Source organism: Chamaea fasciata, unplaced genomic scaffold (assembly GCF_029207755.1).
Source record: "Chamaea fasciata isolate MVZ Bird 193981 ecotype frontalis unplaced genomic scaffold, bChaFas1.0.hap1 SCAF_28, whole genome shotgun sequence".
Classification (NCBI taxonomy): Eukaryota; Metazoa; Chordata; class Aves; order Passeriformes; family Sylviidae; genus Chamaea; species Chamaea fasciata.
Genome location: NW_027094113.1, coordinates 4,019,617 through 4,033,413, shown reverse-complemented (window position 1 = coordinate 4,033,413; position 13,797 = coordinate 4,019,617). Strand labels below are relative to the sequence as shown.

Sequence of the window (13,797 nt, the reverse complement as noted above, 5' to 3'; positions counted from 1 at the left end):
GGTTTTGGGGGTGCTCTGTGGGGTTTTGGGGGTGCTCTGTTGTTTTTAGGGTGCTCCGTTGTTTTTGGGGGTTCTCAGTTGGGTTTGGGGGGTTCTATGTTGGGTTTTTGGGGTGTTCTGTTGTTTTTAGGGTGCTCTGTGGGGTTTTGGGGGTTCTCAGTTGGGTTTTTGGGGTGCTCTGTTGTTTTTAGGGTGCTCCGTTGGGTTTTTGGGGGTGCTCCGTTGGATTTTGAGGTGCTCAGTTGTTTATAGGGTGCTCCCTTGGGTTTTTGGGGCGCTCCGTTGGGTTTTTAGGGTGCTCCGTTGGGTTTTGAGGTTCTCAGTTGTTTTTAGGGTGCTCCGTTGGGTTTTTGGGGTGCTCCGTTGGGTTTTAGGGTGCTGTTGTTTTTAGGGTGCTCTGTTGGGTTTTTGGGGCGCTCCGTTGGGTTTTGAGGTGTTCTGTTGTTTTTAGGGTGCTCCGTTGTTTTTAGGTGTTCTCAGTTAGGTTTTGGGGTGCTCAGTTGTTTTTAGGGTGCTCCGTTGGGTTTTTGGGGGTGCTCCATTGGGTTTTGAGGTGCTCGGCTGTTTTTAGGGTGCTCCGTTGGGTTTTTGGGGTGCTCTGTTGGGTTTTTGGGGTGCTCCGTTGGGTTTTTGGGGCGCTCCGTTGGGTTTTTAGGGTGCTCCGTTGGGTTTTTGGGGTGCTCCGTTGGGTTTTAGGGTGCTGTTGTTTTTAGGGTGCTCCGTTGGGTTTTTGGGGCGCTCCGTTGGGGTTTTGGGGCGCTCCGTTGGGTTTTTGGGGTGCTCCGTTGGGTTTTAGGGTGCTGTTGTTTTTAGGGTGCTCCGTTGGGTTTTTGGGGTGCTCCGTTGGGGTTTTGGGGCGCTCCGTTGGGTTTTTGGGGTGCTCCGTTGGGGTTTTGGGGCGCTCCGTTGGGTTTTTGGGGTTCTCCGTTGGGTTTTGTCCCTTTTTTTCCCTTCGCGTCCCCGTGCGTGTGCGCGCGTGTGAGTGTGAGTGTGCGTAGGGCGCTTTCCCATCCCCGCTGCTGGCCCCGCGACTGCCGCCCCGCGTCCCCTCCCCGTCCCCTCCCCGTTTCTGACTCTGCCTTTCTGTACTGCTGGACATTTTAATAAATTTTTTTAACAGTTGAGCCTCCCGCTGCTCCGCTCTCTTGGGGACTCTGGGGACGCGTCCCCTCGCCTGGCGCCGCGTCCTCTCATCCCAACCCCATTAAAACCCCCAAATTCTCCTCCGGGGGCCCCGGATCACCGTGGTGGTGGCCGCCACCTCTGTCCTCTCTCAAACTGGGGAGACGCCGATGGATTTTTTGGGGTGACTCCGGCCTAAAACACCCCCCATCGCCCACCCCGAGGTTCCCTTGGCTCGTTGTCACCCGCTGTCCCCTCCCAGGGCGGTGACATCCCGGCAGACGTTTATTCCCAGCCACGAAATGTGATTTCCCCTCCGAACCCCCCGACGGTGACGCCTCCCCGGGGTGACCCCTCCTAAATCCTTGGATATATCCGACCCCGACAAACCCAAGGATTTTTTTTTTGGGGATGGCGAACCCGAACCCCTCCCAAGGACACAGCGGCGCCGTCTCTCCAAAGCGGCCGAAGCTTTTTTTTGTTTTATTATTATTATTATTAATATTATTAATTATTATTATTTCATCTACATCCAGAGCTGCCAAAGCCTCCGGTTCGGGTGGGGGGCCGCCCCGGGGCGGGGGGGGGGGGGGTTCAGGGTTTTGGAGACCCCCCCCGGGGGGCTGCCAAGGCACCAAACCCCAAATCCTTACCCGGGGACCGAATTTTAGAGCCTGTGGCACCTCCCGAGGAGGAAGATGAGGATGATGAGGATGAGGAGGGGCTCCTTTAGCGCATGCAACAGGCGCGTTGGAGAAGCGAGAGCGGGCTGAGGAAGAGGAGCCAACCCCGGATCCATGGGGGCCGCTCAAAACTTCGGAGCTTTCACCCAACCCCCTTTGGTTTTTATTATTATTATTATTATTATTATTATTATTTTTTAAATTCCCCGCTGCCTCAATGTCCCCAAATGTCACCTCAGAGGGGCTCTGCTGTCACCTCTCCGTGCCCAGGCGGGGGGGGGGCTGCCCGCAGCTCCCCGCACGGCGCGCGGGGAATTCTGAGGGTTGGGGAAAGAAACGAAAAACCCCCCAAAAAATTCCATCCCAACCCCTCACAGCGCGGGGGGAATACTGGGGGTTGGAGGGAAAAAAGAGAAAAAAACCCAAAAATTCCATTCCAACTCCTCACAGCGCGGGGGGAATCCTGAGGGTTGGGGGGAAAAAAAGAAAAAATAACCCCAAAATTCCATCCCAACCCCTCACAGCGCGGGGGGAATCCTGAGGGTTGGGGGGAAAAAAAGAGAAAAAAAAAACCCAAAAATTCCATCCCAACCCCTCACAGCACAGGGGGAATCCTGAGGGTTGGGGGGAAAAAAAGAAAAAATAACCCCAAAATTCCATCCCAACCCCTCACAGCGCGGGGGGAATCCTGAGGGTGGGGGGAAAAAAGAAGAAAAAAACCCCAAAAATTCCATTCCAACTCCTCACAGCGCAGGGGGAATCCTGAGGGTTGGGGGAAAAAAGAAGAAAAAAACCCCAAAAATTCCATTCCAACTCCTCACAGCACAGGGGGAATCCTGAGGGTTGGGGGAAAAAAGAAGAAAAAAACCCCAAAAATTCCATTCCAACTCCTCACAGTGCGGGGGGAATCCTGAGGGTGGGGGAAAAAAAGAAGAAAAAAACCCCAAAAATTCCATTCCAACCCCTCACAGCACAGGGGGAATCCTGAGGGTTGGAGGGAAAAAAAAAAGAAAAAAAACCCCAAAAACCCCCCCCCAAAAAATGACTCCCAACCCTTTCACACTCTTCTGGGCGCGCCGGGCTGGCTCTCCCCGGCTTTTTTAAAACAATAAACGCCGAACAGCTTGTATTTCTTGTCGGGGAAGCCGAGGTTCCTGACGCCCGGCTCCCGGCCCCCGCAGCGGGCGCGGGGGTTGACGATGGGGTAGCGGATGGAGCCGTCCTCCAGCCAGCCCGCCTCGCAGCGGTCCAGCAGCTGGATCTTCCAGGCGGCGTACAGCTGCCCCACCTTGGCCACCGCCGCGCCGTTGTTCTTGCACGCCTGCACGGCCTCGGGGTAGCTCAGCTTGCGGAAGGTCTTCAGGAAATAGACTTTGCCTTTAGGTGGGGTGGGGGGGAAAAAAGAAAAAGGGTGAAGAAGGGGTGGAGGAGAGGCGTGGGTCTTGTGAGCGGGTGGGGCGGGCTGAGGGGTGATCTGGAGGAACCCCAAATGCGGTTTTGGGGGATGGAGGTGAGGGGTGGAAGTTGTGTGGAGACCCTCAACACGTTTCTGGGGCTGGAGACGACGGGTGGAAGCTCTGTGGAGACCCTGAACATGTTTCTGGGGCTGGAGATGACGGGTGGACACCCCTGTGGAGATTCCGAATGCGGTTTTGGGGCTGGAGGTGATGAATGGAAGCTCTGCAGAACTCCAAACACTTTTTTTTGGGGCTGGAGGTGATGGATGGAAACTCTGCGGAACTCCAAACACGTGTTTTGGGGGATGGAGGTGATGGGTGGAAGCTCTGTGGAGATGCTGAACACGTTTCTGGGGTTGGAGATGACGGGTGGAAGCTCCTGTGGAGATTCCAAATGCGGTTTTGGGGGATGGAGGGGATGAATGGAAGCTCTGCAGAACTCCAAACACGTGTTTTGGGGGATGGAGGTGATGGATGGAAACTCTGCAGAACTCCAAACACGTGTTTTGGGGCTGGAGGTGATGGATGGAAGCTCTGTAGGGACCCTAAACACGTTTTGGGGGCTGGAGGTGACGGATGAAAACACTTTGGAGACCCTAAACACGTTTTTGGGGATAGAGGTGATGGATGAAAAGACTTTGGAGACCCTAAACACGTGTTTTGGGGGCTGGAGGTGATGGGTGGAAGCTCTGTGGAGATGCTGAACACGTTTCTGGGGCTGGAGATGACGGGTGGACGCCCCTGTGGAGATTCCGAATGCGGTTTTGGGGCTGGAGGTGATGAATGGAAGCTCTGCGGAACTCCAAACACGGTTTTTTTGGGGCTGGAGGTGATGGATGGAAACTCTGCGGAACTCCAAACACGTGTTTTGGGGGATGGAGGTGAGGGGTGGAAGTTGTGTGGAGACCCTCAACATGTTTTGGGGGCTGGAGGTGATGGATGAAAACACTTTGGAGACCCTCAACACGTTTTTTTGGGGCTGGAGGTGATGGGTGGAAGCTCTGTGGAGACCCTGAACACGTTTCTGGGGTTGGAGATGACGGGTGGAAGCTCCTGTGGGGATGCTGAATGCGGTTTTGGGGCTGGAGGTGATGGATGGAAGCTCTGTGGAGACCCTAAACACGTTTTGGGGGCTGGAGGTGATGGATGAAAACACTTTGGAGACCCTCAACACGTTTTTTTGGGGCTGGAGGTGATGGGTGGAAGCTCTGTGGAGACCCTGAACACGTTTCTGGGGTTGGAGATGACGGGTGGAATCTCCTGTGGAGATGCCGAATGCAGTTTTGGGGGATGGAGGGGATGAATGGAAGCTCTGCAGAACTCCAAACACATTTTTTTGGGGCTGGAGGTGATGGATGGAAGCTCTGTGGGGACCCTCAACACGTTTTGGGGGCTGGAGGTGACGGATGAAAACACTTTGGAGACCCTCAACACGTTTTTGGGGATGGAGGTGAGTGATGGGACTCCTGTGGAGCCCCCAAAACATTTCCTTAAACAAAAGGTTTTTGACTAAAAAAAAAAAATGCTAATAATAATAAAAAAAAGAATGAAAAAAGATTTTGGCTAAGAAGACGAGGTTTTGGGTTAAAACAGAGGTTTTGGAGAAGAAATAAGAGGGTTTGGGTTAAAAAAAAAGAGGTTTTGGCTAAGAAAGAAGAGATTTTGGATTTAAAAAATGGCTCAGTAACAAAAGGGTTTGGATTAAAAAAAATTGAGGTTTTTGCTAAGGAAGAAGAGGTTTTGGCTAAAAAAACGAGCTTTTGGTTTTTAAAAAGAGAGGTTTTGGAAAAAAAAACCCGAAATGTTTTGGATTAAAAAAAGAGAAGTTTTGTCTAAAAAAAAGGGAGAGTTTGGCTAAAAAAGAAATAAAAATCATTTCTTTGCTAAAACTCAAGTTTCCAACCCCACAACTGCCGCCGCCACACCGCCAAACCCCTCCAGCACCGGGTCCCCTCTCCACCCTCATCATCCTCCGTCAGAAATTCCCTGATTTTCCCTCCCACCCACCCTGACGACCGCCGGAACCACCCCCAAAATTTCCCCCAAATTCCCAGATTTTCCCCGTTCTCACCGTTGAGGTTGGAGGTGAAGCAGAAGGCGTCGTAGTGCTCGCTCTCCTTGTGGCGGTAGCCGTAATTCCTGACCTGTGGGAATTCCCACAAAAATCCCAAAAAAACTGACGGAAAACTCACATCAAATGGATCCCAAAAATCCCCCAAAACCCGACGGAAAACTCAAATCAAATGGATCCCAAAAATCCCCCAAACCCGACAGAAAACTCACATCAAATGGATCCCAAAAATCCCCCAAACCCGACGGAAAACTCACATCAAATGGATCCCAAAAATCCCCAAACCCGACGGAAAACTCACATCAAATGGATCCCAAAAATCCCCCAAACCCGACGGAAAACTCACATCAAATGGATCCCAAAAATCCCCCAAACCCGACGGAAAACTCACATCAAATGGATCCCAAAATTCCCCAATCCAACAGAAAACTCACATCAAATGGATCCCAAAAATAAGCTATGAAAGGTGAACGTGTGGAACACGTAAATACGAAAACAGAATTACGAAAGGTGAACGTGTGGAACACGTAAATACGAAAACAGAATTACGAAAGGTGAACGTGTGGAACACGTAAATACGAAAACAGAATTACGAAAGGTGAGCGTGTGGAACATGTGAATATGAAAACAGAATTACGAAAGGTGAGCGTGTGGAACACGTAAATACGAAAACAGAATTACGAAAGGTGAACGTGTGGAACATGTGAATACGAAAACAGAATTACGAAAGGTGAGCGTGTGGAACACGTAAATACGAAAGCAGGACTATGAAAGGCGCATTGCAGCAGGACCCACGCAGGGCGATTTTACATTATTCCCTTGAAGGCATTTACAGAATTGCGTGGCAAAAGCTGACAGGCCAAAAACCGCCTCGAGCGGATTGTTGTCAGGAAAATGATTTGGCTTCTGGTTGCGACGGCGTGAATTGTAACGCCTGTATTGCCTGACCCTTCACACTAAAGGGAAAACCCTTCGTGAAAACGGAACGAAATGATTTTAAACGCCTCCAGCTTCCCCATCTGTGGCTCGGAAAAGGGAATAATCCGACAGGTGACACACGCAGGGTAACCCCGGTGCTGTCTCACCCTTCACACCAGACCGAAAACGGAACAAAATTCTTTATAAACACCTCTCAGGAGCCCCATGTCCGCGTCAAAATGGATTGGATAATTCTTAACCCATCTCTGGGTCGGAGAAGGGACAATCCCACAGGTGACAACCCCATCACCCGGGGGGGGGGAACACCTGTGCTGCCTCACCCATCACATGAGACTGAGAACGGAATTAAATCTTTTTAATCGCCTCTCAGTGCCCCCGTCTCTGGGTGAGAAAAGGGGCAATCGTTCCCCATCCCTGGGTGACAAAAGGGACAATCGTTCCCCATCCCTGGGTGAGAAAAGGGACAATCGTTCCCCGTCTCTGGGTGACAAAAGGGACAATCGTTCCCCATCCCTGGGTGACAAAAGGGACAATCGTTCCCCGTCTCTGGGTGAGAAAAGGGACAATCACCCCATCTTTGGGTCAGAAAATGGATAATCACCCCATCTTTGGGTCAGGAAAGGGACAATCACCCCATCTTCGGGTCAGAAAAGGGACAATCACCCCATCTTTGGGTCAGGAAAGGGACAATCACCCCATCTTTGGGTCAGGAAAGGGACAATCACCCCATCTTTGGGTCAGGAAAGGGACAATCACCCCATCTTCGGGTCAGAAAAGGGACAATCACCCCATCTTTGGGTCAGGAAAGGGACAATCACCCCATCTTTGGGTCAGAAAAGGGACAATCACCCCATCTTCGGGTCAGAAAAGGGACAATCACCCCACCCCCGGCTCAGAAAAGGGACAATCACCCCATCTTTGGGTCAGAAAATGGATAATCACCCCATCTTTGGGTCAGGAAAGGGACAATCACCCCATCTTCGGGTCAGAAAAGGGACAATCACCCCATCTTTGGGTCAGGAAAGGGACAATCACCCCATCTTTGGCTCAGAAAAGGGACAATCACCCCATCTTTGGCTCAGAAAAGGGACAATCACCCCATCTTTGGGTCAGAAAAGGGACAATCACCCCACCCCCGGCTCAGGAAAGAAGCAGGAGCACCCCAGCACCCCGCACTGACCCCGACGGGCGTGTCCTTGCGGCCGCACTGCTCGCGGGGCCGGGAGATGGGGTACTGCACCGAGCCGTCCTGCAGCCAGCCCGCGTTGCACCAGTCCATGCCCTCCAGCCAGGCCTGGTGCAGCTGCTCGTGCGACGCCAGGATCCCGTCCTGCTCCCGGCACGCCCGCTCGGCCTCGTGGAAGTTCAGCGTGTAACGGCCCAGCCGGGGGTGGTACGGGAAAATCACGCCTGGGAGGGAACGGGGCTTGGTTAGAGGGGAGGGGATTGGGAGATCGAGGTTTTGGGACGGTAGCTCCAGGAGATTCTGGTCTAGGAGTTGAGGGAAACGGGAATGGGTTGGGAGAATCATCTGGAAAATGCCGCTCATCGTCGGTCTCCAAGGAGGTTTGGGAGATTTGGGTTTCGGGACGGTAGGGAAGGCTGAACTCCAGGAGATTCTGGTCTAGGATTTGGGAAAATGGGAATTGTGGTTGGGAGAATGGCCTGGAAAATCCCGCTCATCGTCGATCTCCAAGGAGGTTTGGGAGATCCGGGTCTTGGGATGGAAGGCTGAACTCCAGGAGATTCTGGTCTAGGATTTGGGAAAAATGAGATTTGTGAGTGGGAGAACGGCCTGGAAAATCCCGCTCATCATCGATTTCCAAGGAGGTTTGGGAGATCCGGGTTTTGGGATGGTGGAGAACCCCAAACTCCAGGAGATTCTGGTCTAGAATTGGGGAAAAATGAGATTTGTGAGTGGGAGAACGGCCTGGAAAATCTGGCTGGTCATTCCTCTGCAAGGAGTGTTGGGAGATTCAGGCTTTGGGCTGAATTCCGGGAGATTCTGCTCCAGGATTTGGGAAGACGGGACTGGCGAGTGGGAGAATGGCCTGGAAAATCTGGCTCATTGTTCCTTGGCAAGGAGCTTTGGGAGATCCTGGCTGAACTCCAGGAGATCCTGAACCCCCCCCAAAAAAATCATTTTCCCCTCTCTGCCACCCCCTGAACCCCTAAAAAATCATTTTCCCACTACCGCACCCCAGTCCCCTGATACTTCCTGAACCCTCACCCCGTGACTTTTCCAACCCACACCACAAACCTTTCCCCTCCAACAAAAAAAACCCTCAAAACCCCAAACACAAAAAACAACAACAAAAAAAAACAAAAAACAAACAAACAAACAAACAAAAACCACAAAAAAAAACAAAAAAACAAAAAAACAAAAAAACAAAAAAACAAAAAAAAAAAAACAAAAAAACAAAAAAAACCAAAAAAAAACAAAAAAAACAAAAAAAAAAACAAAAAAAAAAAACCAAAAAAACCACCCAAGGGTGAAGAATTCCTGCTCCACCTTCCAAGTCCAGCTTGACAACCCGAAAAAAAATTCATTTTCCCCCTCTGGTACCACCTGAAACCCCTAAAAAAGACATTTTCCCGCTACCGCACCCCGATCCCCCGATACTTCCCGAACCCTCACCCAACAAAAACCCCACATAAAAAAATAATTAAAATAGAGGAGGTGGAGAATTCCTGCTCCACCTTCCAGGTCTAGGTTGACCACCCAAAAAGAAAATAATTTTCCCTCTCTGGTGTCACCTGAACCCCTAAAAGAACCATTTTCCCGCTACTGCATCCCAATCCCCCGACACTTCCCAAACCCTCACCCAACAAAAACCCCACATTAAAAAATAATTAAAATAGAGGAGGTGGAGAATTCCTGCTCCACCTTCCAGGTCCAGCTTGACGACGCCGGTGTCGTCCTCCAGCTCGTTGGTGACCTCGCACTCGTAGCGCCCGTAGTCCTGCAGGGTGACGTTGCGGATGATGAGGGACGCGTCCCCCAGCCCGTCCTCCTGCAGGGCCGTGCGGCCCCGGTAGGTCCCGAAGGCCCTCCTGGCCTTGCCCAGGGCCACGAAGACGTCCACGAAACTCATGGGCTCGGTGACTTTGGTCCACTTGAGGCGGATCTCGGCCGGGTCGTGCGCCGAGACGTCGTAGTGGTAACGGCAGGGCAGGATGATGGTGCCGCCGCGGTGGGTCACCACCTTGCCCGGGGCTGTCTGCACCACCACCGCGCCGCTGTCACCCTCTGCGGGGTCAGGAGGGGACATCGGGGTCAGGAGGGGACGTGGGACCAAGTGGGACCCATCACCAGCCCGGGGCTGGCACGGGGAAATGTCCAAATGGGGCGGGAGAAGCTTTGGGGTTGAGGTCTCCTCTTTAGGGAGCAAAGCAGGATGGGGTTCGTTCCCTTGATTTATTTGGGGAGAATTCTCCTCTTTTAGGGGCAAAGGAGGACGGGGATGGGGGGAAATCTCCTCTTTTAGGGGCAAAGGAGGACGGGGATGGGGGGACACCATTGGGGGAAATCTCCTCTTTTAGGGGCAAAGGAGGACGGGGATGGGGGGACACCATTGGGGGGAAATCTCCTCTTTTAGGGGCAAAGCAGGGACACGCCCACACGAGGGTTTGGGGACACCTTTGGGTGCAATCCCCCTTTCTTTCAGGACTCTGCCAATCCCAAAGAGGGTTTGGGATAACCCCGGGGCTGTTCCCACCCCTGGCACAGCACGGGGGACATATGGGGGGACACCAGGGCTTGGATGGACGTTAAACACAACCCTGAAAGGGACACAGGCTGTTCTCCCAACCCCAAACCCACCCCAACCCTACCCAAAACCCCATCTCAAACCCACCCAAACCCACCCCAAACCCCACCCCAAACCCACCCTAAACCCCACCCCGAACACAGCCCAACCCCACCCCAAAACCACCCTAAATCCCACCCCGAACACAGCCCAACCCCACCCCAAAACCACCCTAAATCCCACCCTGAACACAGCCCAACCCCATCCCAACCCCACCCCAAACCCCACCCCAAACCCCACCCAAACCCCACCCCAAACCCCACCCCAACCCTGCCCAAAACCCCACCCCAATCCGCACCCCAACCCTGCCCAATCCCGCCCTAAACTCCACCCCGAACACAGCCCAACCCCACCCCAAACGCCACCCCAAACTCACCCTAAACCCCACCCCAAACGCCACCCCGAACCCACCCTAAATCCCACCCTGAACCCCACCCCAAACCCCACCCCAAACCCACCCCAAACCCACCCCAACCCAAACCCACCCCAAACCCCACCCAAACCCGCCCTAAATCCCAACCCAACCCAAACCCACCCCAAACCCCACCCCAACCCAAACCCCACCCAAACCCACCCTAAATCCCACCCCAAACCCCACCCAACCCCACCCCAACCCCACCCCAAACCCCACCCCAAACCCACCCTAAATCCCACCCTGAACACAGCCCAACCCCACCCCAAACCCACCCCAAACCCCACCCAACCCCACCCCAAACCCACCCCAAACCCCCCAAAAACCCACCCCAACCCCACCCCACCCGCCGGCCCCACTCACCCATGACATGAACCACCTTCTTCCTGCCGCGGGCGTTGGGCGGCGCCTCGGGGGCCACCAGGGCCACCAGGGCCACCAGCAGGACCACGGGGACAGCGCCCCAGGGGCTTTGGGGTCGCATCTGGGGGGGACACAGCGCCCTCAGCACCCCGAAAACCGCCCCCCGAAAATCTCTCACGTTGTCCCTCTGAAAGGAGTTTTGGGAGATCCAAGTTTTGGGCTGAACTCCAGGAGATTCTGCTCCGGGATTTGGGAAAAAAAATGGGAATTCTGCAGAGTGGGAGAATCTGCCTGGAAAACCTCTGGCACCGTCCCTCAGCGAGGAGTTTTTGGGAGATCCAAGTTTTGGGCTGAATTCCAGGAGATTCTGCTCTAGGATTTGGGAAAAACGGGAATTGTGGGTGGGAGAGCGGCCTGCAGGATCCCGTTCTCCATTGCTGTGCAGGGAGGTTTGGGAGCTGCCGGTTTTGGGCCGGACTCCAGGAGATTCTGATTTAGGATTTGGGACCATCGGCGGTGCCCGCTCGGGGTCCAGCCGAGCCCCGGCACTTCCAAAGCGCCACCTCGGAGCTTCCCAAAAAGCCATTTCCTCATTTCCCGCCCCCAAACTGCGCCCCCCGGACCCCTAACAAAGGGATTTCCCCCTTCCCCACAAAACCCGGGGCAGCCCCCTCGGGGGTCCCGGTGCTCGATGGGGGGGCAAGAGGAGGGACAGACCCCCCCGGGGGTCCAGGTGCCGTGTCCGGGGTCTGGGGGTGCTGGACAGCCCCCCGGGGGGGTCCCGGTGCCAAGGCCGGGCCCAGAGCCGGCAGAGCAGCCCCCGTGCCCGGTGTGGGGCAGCCCCGGTGCCGGTGTGGGGCAGAAGGAGCGGCAAAATCCCCGCACGGAGGTCCCGGTGCCGGTGTGGGGCAGATTCCGCGGATCCCAGGTCCCGGTGCCCGGTGCGGGGTGGGGGAGCATGACACGGGGGTCCCGGTGCCCGGTGTGGGGCAGCCCCGGTGCCCGGTGTGGGGCAGATTCCGCGGGTCCCGAGTCCCGGTGCGGGGCAGCCCCGGTGCCCGCTGTGGGGCAGATGCTGCCGGTCCCGGTACCCGGTGTGGGGCAGACACCGTGAGTCCCGGTGCGGGGCAGCCCCGGTGCCCGCTGTGGGGCAGATTCTGCCGGTCCCGGTACCCGGTGTGGGGCAGACACCGTGGGTCCCGGTGCGGGGCAGCCCCGGTGCCCGCTGTGGGGCAGATGCTGCCGGTCCCGGTACCCGGTGTGGGGCAGACACCGTGGGTCTCGGCGCGGGGCAGCCCCGGTGCCCGCTGTGGGGAAGATTCTGCCGGTCCCGGTACCCGGTGTGGGGCAGATTCCGCGGTTCCCGGTGCCCGGTGCGGGGCAGGGGGAGAGGGGCAGTCCCGGGTCCCGGTGTGGGGCAGATTCTGCCGGTTCCGGTCCCGCTGTGGGGCAGATTCTGCCGGCCCCGGTTCCCGGTTCCCGGTGCCCTGTTCCCGGTTCCCGGTGCCCGGTGCGGGGCTGCGGCGCCCGGCGGGCCCGGTGCGGTGTTGCAGTGCGGGACACTGCGGCGGCGGCGGCCCCGGGGCTGCGGGACTCCGGTTCCCTGTGCGGCGACGGCGCAGAACCGGCCCGGGGAGGGGGGGGACCCCCGCTCCCCTCACCGCCCCACAACCAGCGACCCCCGCCCGCCGCCCCCCTCCCGCTCCCGGGGGGCTCCCGGGGGGCTCCCGTCCCCGCACTCACCGTGAGCCCGGCGCCGACCCGCCGGTACCGCCGGAACCGCCTCCGGTACCGCCTCCGGTGGATCCGCCGGTGCCGCCGGTGCGCGGGGAGCGGCCCCGGCAGCTCGGCCCGGCCCCGGTTCCCGGCGCTGCGCAGGGCCGGCCGCTCGCCAAGGTCACCGGTCCGCCCGCCCCGGTGCGTCCCGGAGCCGCCCCGGGACCGCCGCGACCCCCGGGCCGGGAACCGAGAGGGGCTCGGGGGGCTCGGGGCCGGGAAAACGCCGCCGAGGGCGCGGAACCCCCAAAACTCCGGGGTCACCCCCCGAAAACTCCGGGACCACCCCCGAAAACTCCGGGACCGCCCCAGAAAACTCCGGGACCACCCCCAAAACTCCGGGGTCACCCCCAAAACTCCGGGGTCACCCCCCGAAAACTCCGGGACCACCCCAAAAATTCCGGGACCACCCCCGAAAAATCCGGGGCCGCCCCGAAAACTCCGGGGCCACCCCCCGAAAACTCCGGGACCACCCCAAAAATTCCGGGACCACCCCCGAAAAATCCGGGGCCGCCCCGAAAACTCCGGGACCACCCCCGAAAACTCCGGGGTCACCCCCGAAAACTCCGGGACCACCCCCGAAAACTCCGGGACCACCCCCGAAAACTCCGGGGTCACCCCCGAAAACTCCGGGACCACCCCCGAAAACTCCGGGACCACTCCCGAAAACTCCGGGGTCACCCCCAAAACTCCGGGGTCACCCCCCGAAAATTCCGGGGCCGCCCCGAAAACTCCGGGACCGCCCCGAAAACTCCGGGGTCACCCCCAAAAACCCCGGTGCCACCCACCTGGGTGTGCCCACCCCCCAAAAAACCCCGGTGCCACCCACCTGGGTGTGCCCACCCCCCAAAAAACCTCGGTGCCACCCACCTGGGTGTGCCCACCCCCAAAATCCCAGACCCACCCCCGGCACGGCGGGGACACGGCGGGGACACGGCGGGGACACGGCGGGGACACAGCCTCGGCTCCTTTATTGGGGGACACCGGCACTGTCCCCACCCCTGAGCCCGGCCCGGGGCACCGGGATCCACCGGGATCCACCGGGATCCACCGGGACCCACCGGGATCCACCGGGACCTCCAGGAGCCGCCGGGAGCCGCGATGTCCCCGCGGAGCACCCTGAGGTCCCCACAGCTTTGGGGGACAGGAGCATCCCTGGGGACAT

At 57.0% G+C, this 13,797-nt stretch overlaps 1 protein-coding gene and 1 long non-coding RNA gene across 2 annotated transcripts; one reads left to right on the top strand and one right to left on the bottom strand.

The window, feature by feature from the left end:
* The first annotated feature begins 4 nt into the window (after window positions 1–4).
* On the top strand, window positions 5–1,124 carry LOC136302177 (uncharacterized). The gene is made up of 2 exons (XR_010724011.1): window positions 5–433; window positions 697–1,124. It is a non-coding gene; the product is annotated as an uncharacterized lncRNA (long non-coding RNA).
* Window positions 1,125–1,582: 458 nt separating this feature from the next.
* HAPLN4 (hyaluronan and proteoglycan link protein 4) lies at window positions 1,583–12,659 on the bottom strand. Its single transcript, XM_066205536.1, has 6 exons — window positions 12,600–12,659; window positions 10,857–10,977; window positions 9,160–9,522; window positions 7,453–7,682; window positions 5,334–5,406; window positions 1,583–3,182 (listed from the first exon to the last, which is right to left on the bottom strand). Exons 2-6 carry the CDS (start codon window positions 10,975–10,977, stop codon window positions 2,863–2,865), a joined length of 1,107 nt encoding a protein of 368 aa, XP_066061633.1. The 5' UTR covers window positions 12,600–12,659; the 3' UTR covers window positions 1,583–2,862.
* Between the last annotated feature and the right edge of the window lie 1,138 nt (window positions 12,660–13,797).

Bases quoted from the DNA above. Each gene is read 5' to 3' on its own strand.
- HAPLN4 (XM_066205536.1), bottom strand. From the start codon at position 10,977: ATGCGACCCCAAAGCCCCTGGGGCGCTGTCCCCGTGGTCCTGCTGGTG. The intron at 9,523-10,856 runs GTGAGTGGGGCC...CTGACCCCGCAG, and splicing joins GAAGGTGGTTCATGTCATGG to AGGGTGACAGCGGCGCGGTG. The intron at 5,407-7,452 runs GTCAGTGCGGGG...GAATTCCCACAG, and splicing joins GCAAGGACACGCCCGTCGGG to GTCAGGAATTACGGCTACCG.